Below are 19668 nucleotides of genomic sequence, written 5' to 3'. Positions count from 1 at the left end.
TGTCAATGTAAACCAACACCTCAGCCTTGGGAATTTTTGCGCCAGATCAAAAGGACAGCAGCAATGCCATCTGCTGTTTGCTTAGAAAAATGGTAACAGCAGATGTTTTCATGTGCTGACCTGCCATCCCTTGACTAAGAGGCCACTTGAAAAATAATCATGAAATAGCACAAGAGAAACATCTGCACAATGTACAAAAGACCACCAATCATGCAGCATAGGAAAGAAGAAACATGCAATGAGCCCGTGAAATAATTGTAGGCAGGTCCACCAAAAGTGGTGGAGGTTCTTCACATGTGCATGTCATATGAGAACATATCAAGTTGAGATCAGTACTGACCACAGAGTGGTCAAAATGCTCCCTGTGGACCTGAGTAAAGTCAGTAAGCAAACACTAATTTACTTCAAATATCCCCAAAGGTTCAAAGCTACATATTCATTTCTGTTTTCTTTTTGTTGTTGTCTATGCAATCATTTGATTTTTTTTTTTGACCCATATTTTTGGCATCACTGGAATTAAACGATTAGTGGTTCCTGAAGAACAAGCCATGACTTGTAGATGAAAAAACCCTAATGCACAGTGCCTATGCAATGGGATGTCAGGATGTGGTGAGAGGTTTTGCATCTCACCTCTCCTGGTACCCTGAGCTCCAAGAGGACCTCACATCCAGAGTAAGGTTAATGCAAGTAAGGGCTTTGGAAAATGCTGAGTCAATTGCCAGCCACCAGGTGAGACAGCAGAAACTCTGCCTCAGAAGGAATCAAATGTCATTTAGGATTTGCACCTGAAGCATACTTCCCTTTCTTTTGTGGCCACACCTGCCAGCCTATGCAATTTCATCCTCTTGCTTTGAGAGACCTGCATGCAAAATTCTACACATCTCTTCTGCCACCTTATTGGCTACAAGTCCTAATGCTCCATTTCCCACCACCTAGTCATCACCTCAACCTCAGCCATTGAAGTGACCTGCTCACTTATACCTGGGAATAAATGTTATTTGAGAAATACAGAATCAAAAGCATAAGTTTTTCCATTATGCACATGGAAAAAAAAAGTTTATATGACTTGTATTTCCCCTGCGACATGTATAACTTTATGATTTTGCATTCAAATTCTGTCAAGACACAAATAGTTAAATTCACATAACTAGTTGTTCTCTCTTTTTTTATTTCTATGATCAAATAACCTGTTGCCCAATCTGTCTTTAATAGTTTCGGTTTTGGTTTTTGTAATGGGGAGGAAAAGTGGCATTGGCTCATTTTGAAATGAAAACTTCCTTTTCCTTCCTGTTCTGAAGAAGGTGTTCTCTGTTAACCAGAGATGAGAATTATGTCTCAGTTTTTTGCTTAGCAAAACCCCAGCTCACAGTATATGCTTCCATGTTTGAAAAAATAAAGGGTTTTCAGGAAAGATCTTACTGAAAATGCCTGTTATATCATCACACAACCATCAGAAATAATAAGGAATCTCCCTAAAAATGAAACACAAAATTGGTAGGTACCTTGAATTCTGTAGTGGCTGCCCCCACCTCTCCCCAAATTCTTGGCAAAGCAGAATGGTTGGTGATTCCTCTTATCTCTTGTGGTAAGACAACCTTGGGAGGAAAATATCACAACATAATAATTTTCTTGGTTCTAACACAAGTACCTTGGTTCTAACACAAGTAGGAGTCTTGTAATAAAGTTTGTTTTCTTAAAGCCTATTAATTATATAACATAATCTATGATACTATTCATTTATATCACACATCATTACCAAAAAGAGGCAGAACTAACATAACAATCTTAAAACTAAAAAAGATTTTTGTCTCCTTCAATGTTGTGGTCTTTTAAAGACAAACACATAGCATTAGTGTCTTTCTTTGGCACTTTAGGAATACCTCTTTTGGATATGCCCTTGGAGCTTTGGCTTCCCCATCCACCCCCCACATTTTCTCTCTTCTTTTCCCCTTGCTCTTCCCTTCCTTCCTTTCTCCTCATTGGTCACAAAACTTTTCTTTTGAGAATTAATTTGAACTTTGTAAATGTCAAAATATCACCTGGAGGCACCACTGGCAATAATATGATCACACTGTACACCATTTGGTTAAAATCAAGACATGAGTATAAGATGCTATATAAGTGATTAGCTGTTTGCTTCGGTGACTCAACTTAGCACTAAGGGTAAGACAAAAATATTTTGTGCAGTGGTATGACTGCTGCAAAAATTCTAAGATGGCAATTATTAGGGGTAATACTTATCTATATATATATTAATTTCTATTTTATGATGATTCTCATTCCTCAAAATAGAGTGTAAAGTCCTATATATGTAAAACTGAAAAATATAATAGTTTTAGTATGCTCTAGAATACTATAATTACTTGACTCAGAAGGCTAAGTTTTATATATTGTGTATCATTTCCTATTTCGTATTTGGTTATTCTCAAAATATATTGGAAGAAAATGTCCTATCCTGGAAGAATCTGATAATCTGAATGCCTAAGAAATTCATTAACCATAAATTCAACACATTTCTACATCAGTGCATTGTTAGCTACCTTACTATGGTCACTGCTATCCAGCAGCTATTTTTAGTCCTTAAAATTAGATCATTTACCATAGGAAAACAATATGCTCTAGCAGGTTAGACTGCATTACATTGGTACTGTCAAACACATATTTGCCAAGTATCTAGTCCATCAAGGTACTCAAACAAAAGTAGAATACAGGATCTTTACCTCCAAGTTTGTTATTACTGCACTGAGAAACAACTCAGCCAAAAGTATCAGTAAAAATTAATAGATTATGAAGTGACCCAAACAACTGAGGCAGTATTTCAAAAAATTTGCTACACTGTCTAAAATAAAAAATGTTTGGGGGCTGGAGTTGTGGCTCAGTGGTAGAACGCTCACCTAGCATGTGTGAGACACTGGGTTTGATCCTCAGCACCACATAAAAAATAAAGAAAGAAAGTAAAGGTATTGTGTCCATCTACAACTAAAAAAAAATCTTTAAAAAAACCTTTTTAATTGGCTAAATAAATAATGGATCATGGAGAAAAATCCAGATTCTCAAAACCCAACATATAAATTAAACATGGTGCTCTGGTCTGTGTAACTTTCTGTAGAAAGATGGGTATCCTGTACAGAGTAGAGGATCTTCAGAAAATACTCTCTAAGCTGCTGTCTGGAAGCAAATTCTTTTTTGATTAAACAATAAATTCCTATAGAATGTTAGCCCTATAAAATCCTGGAAGACAGAATCAGTGTATCCTCTGAATGTTTCTTTAGACCTAGAGAAACCCTAAGGGCAAAGACGATTTTTTTTTAGTGGCATATGAGATGACACCATCACAGAATAGGTTTTCCTTTACCTTCCATTTATTTACTAAGACACAGCCTGGGTATACACAATAACAACTATCAAAAAATCACTGAACTAAGCATTTGCTCTTCTCAATATCCAACTAGCTATCTGATGTATTAACTGAATTTACTCCTTACTATTTTACTGAACTGGATGATCATTTTGGCACCATACAAATAATACTCTACATTTTCTGTCAGCTATCCCAATTATTTTATACCTTTTGGAGTATGATGACAATAATCCTATAGAGTCAAATATTCTGGAAAGTTCTTACAAAATATAGAGAATGTCTGTTATTATTATCATGATGTGATGTTATTACTTATAGGTAAGAGTAAAATTTCAGCACCAAATTCAACTTTAGAACTGATTTTAGAATCTTTTAAATTCCTTTTTAAAGAATTTATGCACTGAGGAAATTGTTTCAGAATATACCATCACAGAAAGCATGACTCAGGGATTAAAATTATTCATTGTGTATTATTCATATATCATTCTTAGTGTGAATATTTCTTAATGAATAAACCTGCAGTATATAAAAAATAGTAAAATATTATTAACTACACCAACACAGTAACTTTATTTTCATCCTATTGAGATCATACTCATGAATCAAAGAACAAAATTTTATAAGCACAGAAGTGTTTGAATAATAGAAGATTTAACTAAGACAGCTAAACAAGTCTTCTAACTTATGGGGTTAGCAAGCACAGCAGAAAAAAATGAAAGTTAAAAAGTAGACCAGTAGACCAATTTCAAGGCTATAAAATTAAGATAAAACACCAGGAGACAGGAGGTTGGAAAGTCAGTTCAGCCTTCAAAGACTATGTGGTCTCCAAAGATATCAAGAAGCCAGGGTCAAGAAAAACAAGATTAAAATTAAATCCACTGAGGCAGAGCAGTGGATATGCCCTATTCCAAAATTAAGAACTTCCCCAAATGATAAGGAGAAAATTCCAATAGGTAAAGGACAAATACATATAGAAAATCATTCACTAAAGTAACTTATTTAGTTACTTAGTTACCTTTACTTTATTTAACATAGTAAAAATCACCCTGAGGCAAAAACTGAAGATGGTAATAAGATGCACTGCATGAAGAAGCATGATAAAGAAGAGCACGGGTATTGCAAAAATTCCATCTCTATGTGTGATGATCAGGTTCTATCTATCTTGTAGATGCCAAAGAGCTCACATCTTCATTAAATGTTGTAGTTAGCCAGAAATTTCTGTTCTGCACATGCTGCCTCCCTTGGGTTTGAGCAAAAAAATAAAAATAAAAAGACTTGTTCCTGTGCCAATGTGCTTTTATTTGATTCTTCTGATAACACAGAAACCCATGAAGTTGGTGAAATAACTCTCCAAGAGTCTAATATATTATTAGGAGATTTTTTAATTTGCTAATACAAACACTCCACACTAAATAATAAACCTTTAATTTTAAGAAATGCATTTGTTTGTGCTACTTTTCCAGGCCTAAATTAAAGCAACATTTAAAAAATATATTTCTTAAAATTGACCAAAATAATGTTAATAATCATCATAAAATATGAATAAATAATGCTTAAATATAAACATCTGGCCTTTTATCTGATATTAAGTGTCTCTAGACTTAAATACCTATAAAGTTCTTAAATGGAAAAGTTATTTTTCTTTTCACTTGAATCTTGAATACAAGATTTTTTGAAACATGATATAAAAGTCTTCTAGACAGCATGTACTAAAGGAACACATTTTCAGTAAATAGTCCATATTTCTGAGTTCACTTTCACAACATTGCTTCATCCTTTTCCTCACCTAAAACTAAAACTTAGATATGGAAAGAAGGAACCATAAGTCTGGCTGCCACATCTGCTTTACTTCACAAATATTTTGAGGTGCCTATTTATACGTTACGCCTTGGTGTAGGTGCTAATATAGAGCAGTTAACAAAACAGACTCAGGTCATTGTCCTTGAATATAAAATGTGTTTCTTAAAGGTCTTTTGGTAAACAAAGAAAGGTCTACTTCCATTAGTTTGCTAAGGCTGCCATAATAAAACACCAAAGACTGGGAGGCTTAAGCAATGGAAATTTATATTCTGCTAGTTCTGGAGTTTGGATGTCCAAGATCAAGGAGTTGGCTGGATTGGTTTCTACTAAGGCTTCTTCCTAAGCTGCCAATAGCTACCTTCTCACTGCTTTGTTCTCACATATTTGTCCTTCTGGGCACACATATATCCCTGTGTCTCTCTAATTTCAATTTCTTCTTCTTATAAGGACTCTGAAAAGGAGCCCATCTAAATGGTTTAATTTTTGTTCAGTTACCTCTTTAAAGATCTATCTCCAAATAAAGTCATATTCTGGGGTAATGAGAGTTAGGACTTTAACCTACAAATATAGGAGATGGGGGAGGGTGGCACAATTCAGCTCATAATACTACTATAAATAGACTATACTTTAACAGGAATATATCTTTATTTCACTTTCCTTATTAAAAGATAGTTTTTCTGGTTACAAAATTCTAGGTTTACAACAATATAAAAATGTTATTCCACTATCTCCTGGCTTTCATTGTTGCTCAAAAGAAGTCTGCTGTTGTTCAACTTTAATTCCTTTTTAAATAATTTGTGTTTTCTCTTTGGCCTTTTTAGAGTTTCTCTTTTTGTCTTTGTTTTATTGAAGTTTCATTATGATATGTGTATATAGATTTTTAAATTTTTCTTGATATACTAGGTTAGTGCTAGGTTTACTTGTGGAGGAGTACATGTTTTAGCTGTTTTTACACATCTGTTTTTTTTTTTTTATATTGCTGCTCTTCCATTATCCTTATTATAACTCCTAGACATTATATTATATGTGTAGTGAACCTTTGAATTGCATTCTCCATGTCTCTTAACTTGTCCATTCTACTTCCAATCCTCTTTATCTCTTTGGGCCACTTTCTGATAATTTATTTAGCTCTTTCAGTTCATTATTTTTCTTGTCTGTTCATAGGTTTTATGTTTGGCTTAAACATTGAGTTTCTAGCTTCAACTCTTTTCCTTTCATTTTTACAAGTTAAGTTTAGTGTCTTTTTTTTTTTTCAACTGGTCTTGTGATTGTCAAAGTCTTTGTGCATTTTAAAAATTTCATCTTTTATTTCTTTAAATATTTTACAATTGTATTTACACTTTTTAAATCTTATAATTAAAATATATAAAAATTTGTTGATTTAAGCATTTTGAAGTTTTGTTTCTACTGACTTTTATTTTTTACCTGATTATTGTTAAAATTTGTGTGATGACTTAAAACATCCCAACTCTGGGAGACGGTTGGTCTCACTGTGTGGAATTTCGTTCTCCTCAAAACTGGAGTTTTATGACCCAGATGTATTGGCTTCTCCAGCATCTCTGTTCATTTTTTCCTTAGAGTCACCACCATTCAGTTGAGCAGTTTCAATGAAAGGTAACCAGAAAATAACCTTCAGATCTTTTTTTTGAAAGCATGTGGCCAAGGCACTTCACTGCTCAGCAATCGGCAAATTGACCTTGTTTATCAGAATAATGTTCTCTTTCTCAGCATCTGTCTCTTTGACATAGCATTCCAAATCTTTGCATCTAAACAAGAGTGGGTTTCGAGCACCTATTTGTGGAAGAGTATATGCTTAAGCTGTTTTTACACATCTTAGTTTTTAATTTTTACACATCTTAGTTATTAGTTTTTTAATAATAACGTGAACCACCATATCACTTCTCTCGATGACCCTCCAGAGTTAGCACCAAAAATCTAAATTTCATTGGAATAAAGTCAATATTAACTTTTGTTCCTCCTCTGGCCAGATAGGCTGATGTCTCCATTTTAGGAAGTTATCTTTATCTGTCTGTTTCAGTTCTTCTAGGCCAGGTTTTTGTTGTTGTTGTTTATTTGTTTGTTGTTGTTGTTGTTGTTTTTAATTCAAGTTTGGTCTCCCTGGTATACACAATAACTGTCTGTTTTCTTCATGGAGTTTCTTAATTCTCCGGCTTTCTTCAAAACACAGCAGTCCAGTTCTAGCCTCAGCCAGCACAAACTTAATATTAAGCTTCTCAACTATGAACTCTTCCTGAAAGTTCTACAGTTGCAAGAAAGTCATCAAGAGAGCTCTGTTCAGTCACAGATTTAAGATTAAGATGACCCCAATCATAGCCATCATTGAGTTCACTGGTGTGCAACCATGGGTCAGTGTGACAATGGCTCTGGCTCTTCTAAGTCTAATGGCAGAGAGGGGCCTTGCCCAGAAACCCACTACCCAACATTCTCTTCCAACCCATCTGTCTGATGACTTTTATTTATTTATTTATTTATTTTTACCGCTGACAAAGATGTGATATCTTTAATTATACAATAAGGTTCTAGACATCAAAGAAAGGCCAACAATCCAACAGAAAAAGGAGAGATGATAAAAAGTTAATTCATAGTAAAAGATATAAAGATAATTCTTAAACAAATGGAAATATATTCAACTTTACTCATAATAAGAGAAATACAAGTTAAAACTACACTGAGATACCATTTCTCACTTATCACATTGTCAAAAACCTCAGTCTAACAATATACCTCGTTACTTGTAAGGCTGTGGTGAAACAGATACACCCACACATTGCTGGTAGAAATGCAAAAGGATACACCACCTATGGAGTTCAAATTTAGCAATATCTACTAAAATTATAAATGTAATTTTGGGGATTTATCCAATGAAATATCTGCATATGTATGCGATATCTATTCACTGTAATACCAAAAACTAAAAACACCCCAACTATGTATCAGTCAGGGACCACAGTCATTAAATAAGAGTGTACATTCACATAATTTAAGACTCTAAGGCAGTCATCTATGTACTGTTATAAGTGGCTTTCGAAATAGTGAAAATGCTCTAATGCTCTGATGTGGAAAAACCTCCAGGTGTATTATTAAGTAAAAAGGCAACATATATAACCATATGGAGAGTATGGTACTTTGTGTAAGGGGGCGGTAGAATAGCTATATACATTTATAGTGTTTGTAACTGCAGAAAGAAACATTGGAAAGAGAAAACAAATGAACAAAACTGATACCAAAGGGTGTTTTTTTTTTTGGTGGGGGTCAACTGAGTGGACAGGGGTAAGTGAAATGTTTCAAAGCACAACTTTATTTTTAATAGCATTCTTTATTGTTTAGACAAAAGCTAATTTTGGCTTCACCATTTATTTATTGCTAAAATAAATTCAAAGCAAGTATGCAGTCTCTTTTATACTAGAGCAAACCAGGAAATCAAGACACAATTGCCATCATGAAATTTTTTTTTTTGATACTGGGAAATGAACCTAGGGTGGCTTAAGCATTGAGCCACATCCCCAATCCTTCCTTTTGATCTTTTATTTTGAGAGGCAGTCTCGCTAAATACCTAGGGCTTCACTAATTTGCTGAGACAGGTCTCGAATTTACAATCCTCCTGCCTCACCCTCCTGAGCCACTGGGATTATAGGCATGTGTCACCATACCTGGCTCTCCTATCATCTTCCATCTCTACCATCATCTTCTAGACAACAACATGTCCATAAGTTTGGCCTGAAAAAACTCAGATTCTACCAGTTTTTGAGGCATTCCATATTTAATTAGTGTAGGCACTGCAGGTACTTTCAATTGTTTTCTGAAATCATCATTTGGATCTCTCCAGTAAGATTTTTCTTTTGGCAGTGGGTGAAAATACATCCTTCATTAATATGCTTCAGCCCCTCTTGAACAACTGGTTCAGCCTGCACACAGTAGGGATACTAGCTTTTCCCTTCAGGGTCCTTAGTACTGGTAAAGTAGGAGAAAATGGTCTTGTCTGTTGTGCTGCTTCACAGCCTGATTGAATTCCTCAAAACGCAACATGCTCATTTCCTTGTAGGTAGACATGAGTACTGTGCTTTGCATGGTGCTGGAAGAGCCTTCTCTCAAAGCATAATTTTAAAATACTTTGATATTCAGTCCAGTTACTCAGGAGGCTGAGGCAGAAAGTTCACAAGTTTGAGGTCAGCCTGGGCAGTTTAGCAAGACTTGGTCCCACTTCAGAGACACAAATTCATTCCTTCCGCAAACGCTGCTCCACAATTCAGGGAAGGAGGGAGGCGGGTCAGCATATGGGTGGGAGAAGCTTCCAAGTTATTCCTGGCTCCTTCTCGGGCAGAACCTGGCCATGGATGTGAGCTTCTGCAGAAAGTTCTGGGAGTGGCTGCCTCAGGGTTCATCTGGAGCCCTGTGAACTGGGAAGGTTGTTGGGAATTGCTAACCCAATTCATTTCAGGTGGGAAATTCTCGGCTAGACATGTGACCCAGGCGGCCATTTTCTCACACCCTGCCGGTCGCCATCTTCCAGGCAGACAAAGAACCCCCTCCCCTGCCTACATCCGAGGCAGGCTGAGTTATTTCCTGACCACTAAGATTTGGGAACATGCTGATTTAATCCTAGAGAGAGTCCGGTATACAAGATTCTGTCTTACAAGTAGGTTACATGACCTTAGGAGGAAATCCGATGATTCCCTTCACCATTTCCCCGCCTCCCTCCCCACCCCCGCTATTTCTTCCTGTCTGATGACTTTTAAAATGTCTTATTTTGAAATAAATTTAAACTTAGAGAAGAATTATAAAGATTTCCCTTATGCCCTTGGCCCAGTTACCCCAACTGTCCTAGTTATATACTTTATAGCAAAGAATCCAATCTAAGACTACACAATTCACTTAGTTTTATGTCTGTTCAGTTTCCTTTAAATCTCCAACAGTTCTTCAGATCTTCCTTGATATTATCATTTTTAAGATTATAAGCCTGTGGTTTTGCAGAATGTTTTTCTTTGAGTTTATATATTTCTTCATTATTAGATTAAAATTCTAAAACTATTATATTGTAACCTCAGGAACATATTAAGCACAAAATATCAGAGTTTAGCCCACATTGATGCTTCTTGATTTAATTATTACCATAATGGTTGCTGTAATTTTAAATTCTATCATTCCTTCTACATATTCAACTACAAGAAAGAATCTTCTGTATTTTTATATTAGTGAGAACTAATGGATTCCTGTTTTATTGAAACTGAAATAATCCATTAACATATGATGTATTTTAATCCTCAAATCGATCCATATTTGGCCAGTGAGGGCCCTTAAAACTGTTTTATAGCCTTTTAACATGTCCCCATCATTCTCCGAGTATTGTCTAGTACATGATACAAGATATTCCAAGGGTTTTTTTGTTTTTGGTTTTTGATGTTGTTGTTGTTTTGTTATCAAGAATTGAAACCAGGGGGGTTAACCACTGAGTAAAATCTCTATTCCTTTTTATGTTTTATTTAGAGACACAGTTTGACTGAGTTGCTTAGGGCCTCGCTAAGTTGCTGATGCTGACCTCAAACTCATGATCCTCTTGCCTCAGCCTCCTGAGCTGCAGGGATAATAGATGTGCATGTTGCAAGACATCCCAAGTTTATACTGTCCCTGTCCCAACTCTGAAATGAATCCCTTCTCCATGGAGTCCTCCATTTTTCTAGAAAATGGAACTGAGAAAGCAAGACCTAAACCTGTAGAGTGTTTTTTACTACTAAAATCTCTCAGGTTCTCTCAAAGACAGAGCAGCAAAATACATGCATTATATACCTAAATATACATATTTTTACATTTATATCTTTATCTAACCAGAAGTTCACACCCAAACTAGCAATTCTAACCCAACACCACATATACATTTGGACTTCTTCCTTTTCATATTACTAACTCTCATCTCTAAAAGTGAGAAAATTAATTCCCATTATCCTAAATCCATTTATTTATGTACTCAATTATCCTTTATGTAACCAATGTCCTGACCCTGTTGGACCTTTATACAGTTTAGCTGCTTAACTGATCTTTACAAACTCATATTTAATTAGACTTAATCTGTGAGAGTCCTGAAGGCCTACTGAGAGTTTTCTTTCCCATAAAGAGGATTTGTATTTCCTCCCAAGAGTCTAGGGAACCACCAGTATGAGACCATGTTAGTTTTCCTACAGAGGATCCTAGTTAATCCTGGATTCTTAGGTTAGGAATCTTGTGTTTAAGCAAGCCACAATCTAGATCTCCTGAGCTCATTATTTACTGCTGACCTTTACAATCAGTACTCTGGGGTTAGGGGAAGAGTTTTTTAAGGATGGGTGTTATTTGTTTTTTATTCGTTCACTTTTGTGTGTTATGGTGTTGTTTCGTTATTTCTTTGTTTTTGCCCTTAACAACTTCCGTTGACTTCCTGCAGTCCCAGGAATGCTTTGAAAGCTATTCTTATCATTCAGCAAGATTTAGTTTGTATTTTAATGTGCCTATTTTATCTTTCCCTGTGTTGCCAAACTATTAATGCCCTTGAAACATTACAAGAATCTCTGCTGTAAGTTGGTTACTGTTTCAAGGCAGGAAAATAAAGTGACACTATTGAAAGTATTGGTAACAAATCTAATTTTGTTCTTATGAGGAAGTAGGGGTTATTTAAAGCAGAGTTGGGGTAAGAATAAATCTTTTGTTAGTCTCAAAAATGAAGGAGAATATTAACATTCCTTTGAAACAGTCCCATAATTTGATATATTGGGGGGGACCCAAACAGCCAAGAAGTATCTCTACCAAAGTAAATGGCATCTTGGTGGGCTTACTTACATTTATTTAGAATTGAGGTCTCTATCCCTAATTTATTTCTGTTCAATATTCTTTACCTAATCAAACTCAGTGATTTGTTTTCCATAAGAATACTTAATGTGATTTTCACTTATTAAAATAACACATGATCATTTTTGAAAAAAAATAAATGTACAAAAATTATTTAAAATAAACATTATTTATACTTCTACTACCTAGAAATAACTATGGTTAACATTTTGGTGTTTATAATGCTTACATCCTTTATTTTCATAGCTGAGATCATACCATGTAGTCTTATATCTTTTTCTTTTCACATAATATATCATTAATATTTCTTCACATCATTAAAAGCTCTTCATAAGCATTATTTTGGATGGTACATAATATTTAATCATATGGATTTACTTAAATACAGTGAACTATTCACCTTCTTTAAATGGATTGTGACTTTTTCCCTATTACATGTAATGTTCCAAAGAATATTTTTGTTTATCAATGTTATCCCAGAGTGATGATTATTTCCTTAGGACAGATTCCTAGAGGTAGTTTTGCTAGTCAAAGGATGTGAACATGATTACAATTCCTGATACATATTGCCAAACTGCTTCCCAGACAAATAGTATCAATTTATGCTACCTCCAGTTGGGTTTAAGTGAGTTGATCTATTCACATCTTTACCATGGTTCTTTCACATGGTTTAATCATTCTTATGGTTTAACCATGCACCTCATAAAAATGTTCTGATCAATGACAGACCACATATCTGATGATGGTCCCATAAAATTGTATTTATTAGTGACCACCATCTTTCTTTGTATAATTACACTCTGTGATGTTCACAAAACAATAAAATAGACAGGCACATTTTGCAGAAGATATCCTCATGATTAAGCAGTGTGTGACTGAATTCCTCTTCATTATTTTTCTAAAGTTGCAAGTTAGTGGGCTGTTGAAATATGGCATCAGGGCAAGGGGCATTCTGAGTAGTCTCCAAGTAAATGGGCCTGTAGAAGGAAGACCATAGAAGCACCAGAAAAACTCTGCCTATGCAGAATTGTCCTTCTTCCTTTCCCTGTGGCAACATGGCCTGCAGAATAGCTCAGTTTATGTAGTTACACTTACCTGTCTCATTCCCACCACCTATTACTTTGTAATCCTGTGTAAGAAAGGTAAGCCTTGTTGAGACTTATCTTCCTTTTCTGTAAAATGGAATATTGATTCCTAACCTTGTAGTAAAGATTAAATGTAAAAGTGCCTGATACTTCCTTATACCCTAATTAATCCTTCATATAAAGCTTGAATCTCTACCCTTAGACTACTTCAAGTAAATAGTAAAATTAAGAATCAATAAATGGGAATAGCATCATACGTAAAAACCTTCTTCGCAGCAAAGGAAACAATCAAGGGTATGAAGAGAGAGCCTGCAGCATGGGAGGAAATCTTTGCCACTTGTACCTCAGATAGGAAATTAATTTCTAGGATATATAGAGAACACAAAAAAATTTTTAAAAACCCAATCAATATGGACAAAGAAACTAAACAGACACTTCTCAAAAGGAAAAATACAGTCAAGAAATATATGAAAAAATGTTCAACATCTCTTGCAATTAGAGAAATACAAATTAAAGCTACATTGAGAATTCATCTTACTTTAGTCAGAATGGCAACAATCAAGAATACAAGTAACAATAAATGTTGGCCAGGATATGGGGAAAAGGGTACACTCATACATTGTCAATGGAGCTGAAAATTGGTGTAATCATTCTGGAAGGCAGTATGGAGATTTCTCAAAAACACTAGGAATGGAACCACCATTTGACCCAGTTATCCAACTCCTCAGCATATCCAAAGGAGTTAAAATCAGCATACTACAGTAACACAGCCACATCAATATTTATAGCAGCATACTTCCACAATAGCTAAGCTATGGAGCCAACCTAAGTGGCCTTCAACAGATGAATATATAAAGAAATTGTGGTATATATACACAGTGGAGTATTACTCAGCCATAAAGAAGAATGACTTTATGACATTTGCCTGTAAATGGATGGAACTGGAGACTATCATGCTAAGTGAAATAGTCAATCCCCAAAACCTAAAGGTTGAATGTTTTCTCTGATATGTGGAAGCTAACCCACAATAAGGGTGGAGTGTAGGGGGGCAGGGAGGAATAGAAGTTCAGTGGATAAAACAAAGGGGAATGAAGGAAAGGGAGAGGCAATAGGAAAAAAAGAAAGACAGTGGAATGAATATGACATACCTTTCCAATGTACATATGTGAAGACATCACAGTGAATCTTACCATTGTGTACATCCACAACATTGGGGTCCTAATTAGAATAAGATACATTGAATGCTTATATAATTATATCAAAATGGACTCTTCTGTCATGTATAATTAAAATGAACAATAAAAAGTGCCCCCCAAAAGAGCAAGATAAAATAGGGTAGGCTTCTTCAATAGGTCACAGCATATACATTCTCCTACCATTCACCGGATTACTGAGTTGATATTTTAGATGCTTTCATGTGTGTAATCTGGCAGCATGAAAATGCAGGGCTAATCTGAGCTAGAAGGAATAAAGGATATAGAAGCCAAAATAGGAAGGTTTCGGAAGAAACATTTCATTATAATTTGCTTGATCACAACCCTTATGGGTGAGGGAAAGGGTTCCAGTCAGAGGGATGGGCTGGCTGCAAATAAAAGCTATGAAAATAGTACCAATAAACATGAGAGATCAGAAATATAGTTGAAAGAGCTGGGGCAGTGACATGTTAAACTGATCAGAGGGGTACAGAGTCTAACAAAGATGGAGCCTGCCCTTGCTTTAATAGATACAGATCAAAGGGGGTTGGTAGGTATAATGTTTCAGCATGGGAGAAATCCCAAGCTTGTGTCTTTAGGAAAAACAGAATATAGCTGGGAGGTAGGTAGGCTGGGAGGTAGGTAGTGGGTCACGCCCATCTCCAGTGCTGTGCTGGAGCTTGAGATGGCGCTAGGCAGGATGCCACATGAACCAGATATTCTCAAACCAGCAGGGTTGCTGCTGGGAGTTCTTGATACCAGGCTTTTCTGCCCAATGGCTTCAATATTGCTTTTAGTTCATGCACAGTTTAGGGATGGCTCCTGCACAGTTCAACTGATTAGACGAGACCACTCTATCTAGGAACACAATGGTGCCTGTCAAGGAGTTAACTGTTCACTACAAAGGATCTCACATGTGATTGTACATTTTATATATATATATATATATATATATATATATATATATATAGAGAGAGAGAGAGAGAGAGAGAGAGAGAGTATATAAAATATATATGCTTTTTTAATATTTTTATTTTTTAGTTATAGGTGGACACTATATCTTATTTTATTTTTATGTGGTGCTGAGGATCAAACCTAGTGCCTCACGCATGCTAGGTGAGTGTTCTACCTCTTGGGCCACAACCCCAGCCCTGTACATCTAGTTTTAAAAAGTTTTTTAAACCTCCACCCAGACCTACTGAATTGGAATCTCTGTGGGATGGGGCCCAAGTACCTGGATTTTTTAAAAGCTCCCTAGCTGATTCTGATTCACTGCCAAAATGTTGAGGTTTAGTGGATAATTTGGTTCATAGATTCTGGAATGTAACAATTGGAATTGGTCATTTAAACCTTTAATTAAACAACCTTGCTTTATAGATTTGCAACTAAGGCTTCAAGAAGTTCAATTACTTGCTAAATATCACATAGTTCAGTAATAAGAGGATGAAAACCTAGAATTGTAGCACATTGCCAGAATGTCTTCCAGAAGCTTAATGGAGAGGAGACAAATGTCTCATAGAAACAAAAAGTATTTTTTCAAAAGCAATTACTGCCATTTGGCAAAGAATCTTTACTGCTTTCTTTTGTAAATGATCAAATTTCATATTGTATGTAAATGCTGAAGAAATTAGATGGATGAAAGGCCAAAACATGCTTGCTTTACTACTTACTATTCCCCAGGAAGTAAGGGACTGCTATTTGTTCTCCTCCATTACATTAAGTCCTCTTAGCTGTTCTGTTTTTCAAAATTGCTTGAATGTGCAAGACCAAGAGGTAAATGATATTTTAAAAGTTCCACGTGGGTGGCTACCCCTAAAACTCTTTCCAATTTCTTAAGGGTAATTATTATTGCTATAAATTTTGTGAAGATTTCCCACCTAAATATCTCTCTTTTTAAATACTGGGGGTGAGGGATGGTGAATGTTGAAGATTTCTTAGGTATATAATAATGGAGGTATGATGATGTACAAGTCTTTGAATGGGAAAATGACTTAACCATTCTTTTACCATTTAATTTTTTTAATGGACAGCTTGTAAATGAACCTTTAATCATGTCATTTATGAAATCTTAAGTATGACACTGATTTAACTTTAAAAGTTTCCAGAAAAAAATACCTAACCATAGAAAAAAATGCCTACCTGATTTTTATTCATTTGGAGCCACAGTGGGAATCACTTGGTACTAAAATATTGTTTAAAGGCAATGGCTTCACAGTTGAAATGTTCTGACCATTTATAGTGATTCTGACCTTGGTATCTAGCGCTTCAGTTTCTTCTCTCAGTATTTTTCTTGGATTGGATTTATGGCCAAGTGTTTGTAATTGACCCTCTATTGGGACAAGTTAGGATATGAGCATATGACTTTCTCTAAAAAGAGAGAGAGAGAGAGAGAGAGAGAGAGAGAGAGAGAGAGAGAGAGAGAGACACCAAGAAAAAAAAATCACCATTGATGTTTATCTTAAACCTCCTTCATTTCCAGCTTCTCTGGCAGCAAGTCAAGTTGCTGTCACAAAGTAGAGGGTTTTTAGAGAAAGGATGTTATGCTCAAAGCAGAACTTCATGAGAAAGAGTATAATACAAAAAGACAAGCATGTTTTGTCCTTTAGGGCACACACAACACCTGTCTTGTCACTAGAGTGGAATCTGCCACCTGAGACTCCCAGCTAGAAAGGGAAACTGGCCATAAACTGTCTAAGCACAAATGGGGACAGTGTATGTGAAAACATTTATCAACAATTCACACAAAAGTCAAGCTTTGTCAAGTTACACAAACCTTTCTAGCCTCCCACCTCCTGCCACAGGGCTGCTCCCAATCTCTCTCCATGGAGTTACTCTGTGGCTCTTCCAAATATTCCTTGATTAAGCTTCTTCCCTAAATAATTAATAGCTAATTAAGGTTTTACACACTGAATCAAAGTCTAAAATTCTTTAGTTTAACATACGATGGTTTGAAGAGATACAAAAATATTCTGTATGTGGAAATGAAATGCTTATAAATTACTCCCAAAAGAAACATTCACTACTATGGCTACTATACAAACTACAAATTTTTTATCTAATTTTGAGAATCTAAAATTGGGTACGCCCTGAGATCTTTAATTTTATGGTCAGTAGACTTGGAGTTCTTAGTCCCATGTGCTGGAAAACAAATCAGTACAAATTATTCTATTAAACAGTTTCCCTTCAAAAGGACTCTTGTAAAAAAGTTAAATATGTATGAAGTCTGTTTTATGCTAAAGTCCTAATAATGTAAATAGTCAAATGGAGTATTTTTAGTTATAAGCACTGAAAGAACACCACACACCTGACTACCTGGATATGAGTTGAAGAGTGCTGTTGACCATGGTGGGAGAGTGCCCATCTGTCAGATTGCTGAATAACACGCAAAGACCAGAAGGACTGTTAATGGAGATTGGCTCATTTTGTTGAGCTCCGTACTGGCTTTACCTTCAGCCAAACTGAAGCATACAAGAAGTTGCCCAGATGCACAGCATTTCAAACTATGGACTTGCTGTTGGTTGAAAAGGGCATTTGGATACATATCTTTGGTAACACTGACTTCAAAAAGCATTTCTTAAGCCCTACACTATTTTGAGAATGATATTTTATAGTGATAACAGGAAGGAAGAATTTTTGAATGTGTAATTGTATTAAGGCCTTGCAAGTATTACTTTATAAATTCCTCACCACAATCTGGCAAGGGAGGTAATATTATTATTCCCATTTTATAGACAAAGAAATTACCTTATTCCAAAGTTCATGCTCTTAACCACTATACAACACAGGGAGTTAGCAGACTCTTCAACACTGCTAACTCCTGAACAGGGCTGTTCACACTGCTTTCCCTGCAAGGTTGATGTAATGAGGCAGAAGGATATCTACCCAGAATAGGCAGAAAGAATTAACTGCTTCTTGGACCTTTTCAATAACATCAGTACCTGTATCTTAAATTGGACCTACACTTATCGTCACAAGTTCCTTCTGAGACTGGGTGACATCAAATATCTAAAGAGGTGGCATAGTAGTTTGGTGTTCTAACAGTGTCTTCTCCATTTCTCATTTAGCAAGCAATATCAAAACAGCATTAGTGAGATTTATTGTCTATATATGTAAGGCCTTGAGGTAGGCACTTTGCAACCTGCTGGGAGCCATGAAATTACATCAGTAATTAGATTATCCCCATGAATTTAACCTGTGGGTGGAGATATATACCCTCCATATGGATAAAACCCCTAATGCTGACACATCAGAGGGGTCACACTACAACCTTAACCCCCAGGTGTTAAGAATAGCACTGTTCCTTGGACACTTATTCTAAGAAAGGAGGCTTTTTACCTCTGGCTCAAGTCCTGACTCAGCAACTGGATACATATACTGTAGGTATGCTAAGGCGAAACTATTAACCATGTAAACTATCCCCAAATGACATTTCTGATTTTTTGTTAGCGTGCAGGTGGCTTGGAAAAGAGGAGTGCAATTCTAGAATGTTAGTTTTTTTAGTATGAGAAAAATCATAACTTTTTTTTCTCAGGAACTTGCATTGCCATAGATTTAAGGCAGTAATTTGTTACAGGCAAGACATTTATAGGGGCTGCGTTATCAATGCTAGAATCATCAAGAAATTCTATCAGAAGACACAATGTTTAAGTATAGGTCTAATTACTGCAATCATTTCTTTTTTGTTTCCTTTGCACAGATCCACTTAATCCCATCTCTTAGTGTGGGCACAAGCTGACAGTTGCATGACAAGGAATGTTTCCCTTTGTAAAAAGCCCACTTCCTTTCTGTGTAGTTTTAGCCTAATTGAAATGTTTCCTATTAAGTTCAATCAAGGCAGCAATTATCTAATTACTCACTTATGCTTTTCCAGCCAAAAATTTGCCTAAGCTGGTATACTGGAATGAGAGAACATATTATTGCTTTTACATTTTCCTGTTTGGCTTTGGACAATAATCATAAACATTTATTTCCAGCTCACCAAAATATATCTAATTAATACTGTTATTTTCTATAAAATTATATTACTGCAAGCTATAGCCCAGTGCCAAATGTGGCCCTGTCTATGAAATGTGCTTTAAGATTTGTGGTTATGCTACATGAATGGTGTCATTGGAGAAGGGCAATAAGGAAAAAGACTAGTGAAAACAAATCACAAACATATATTCAATCATTTCAAAGCCACAAGTTTTATGGCTTTAAAAATAAAAAGTGAATCACTTAGATTTAATTGAGAAAATAATTTTTATAGCATAACTTTAAAGAAACATGTATCCTGCATGTCTGGGTTTTCTCTTAATATAAATCCCTTAGGTCTCAAGATGATCACAACCAGTCAACAACACAGGTGGTCCACACTTTTTTGGTATAAATTAGAGACATATATCATTAAAAC

At 35.6% G+C, this 19668-nt stretch overlaps 1 protein-coding gene and 1 pseudogene across 7 annotated transcripts in view; both read right to left on the bottom strand.

The window, feature by feature from the left end:
• Positions 1-19668, bottom strand: part of Slc25a21 (solute carrier family 25 member 21) — a 487747-nt gene that overhangs the window by 296510 nt on the left and 171569 nt on the right. For 4 of the 7 annotated variants that reach the window (XM_048798670.1, XM_048798673.1, XM_048798674.1 and 1 more), the window contains exon 2: positions 1503-1595. The exons of the other annotated variants lie outside the window; for them this stretch is intronic. In XM_048798670.1, coding sequence (XP_048654627.1) covers positions 1503-1595 — 93 coding nt within the window. The remainder of the gene's footprint in view (positions 1-1502; positions 1596-19668) is intronic. 7 annotated transcript variants of the gene reach the window in all.
• LOC125615243 lies at positions 5909-9855 on the bottom strand (annotated as a pseudogene).

The sequence above is a fragment of the Marmota marmota genome, unplaced genomic scaffold, assembly GCF_001458135.2.
Source record: "Marmota marmota marmota unplaced genomic scaffold, marMar, whole genome shotgun sequence".
Lineage (NCBI taxonomy): Eukaryota > Metazoa > Chordata > Mammalia > Rodentia > Sciuridae > Marmota > Marmota marmota.
The sequence above is the reverse complement of the archived record's forward strand: the minus strand, read 5'-3'. Positions and strand labels throughout refer to the sequence as shown.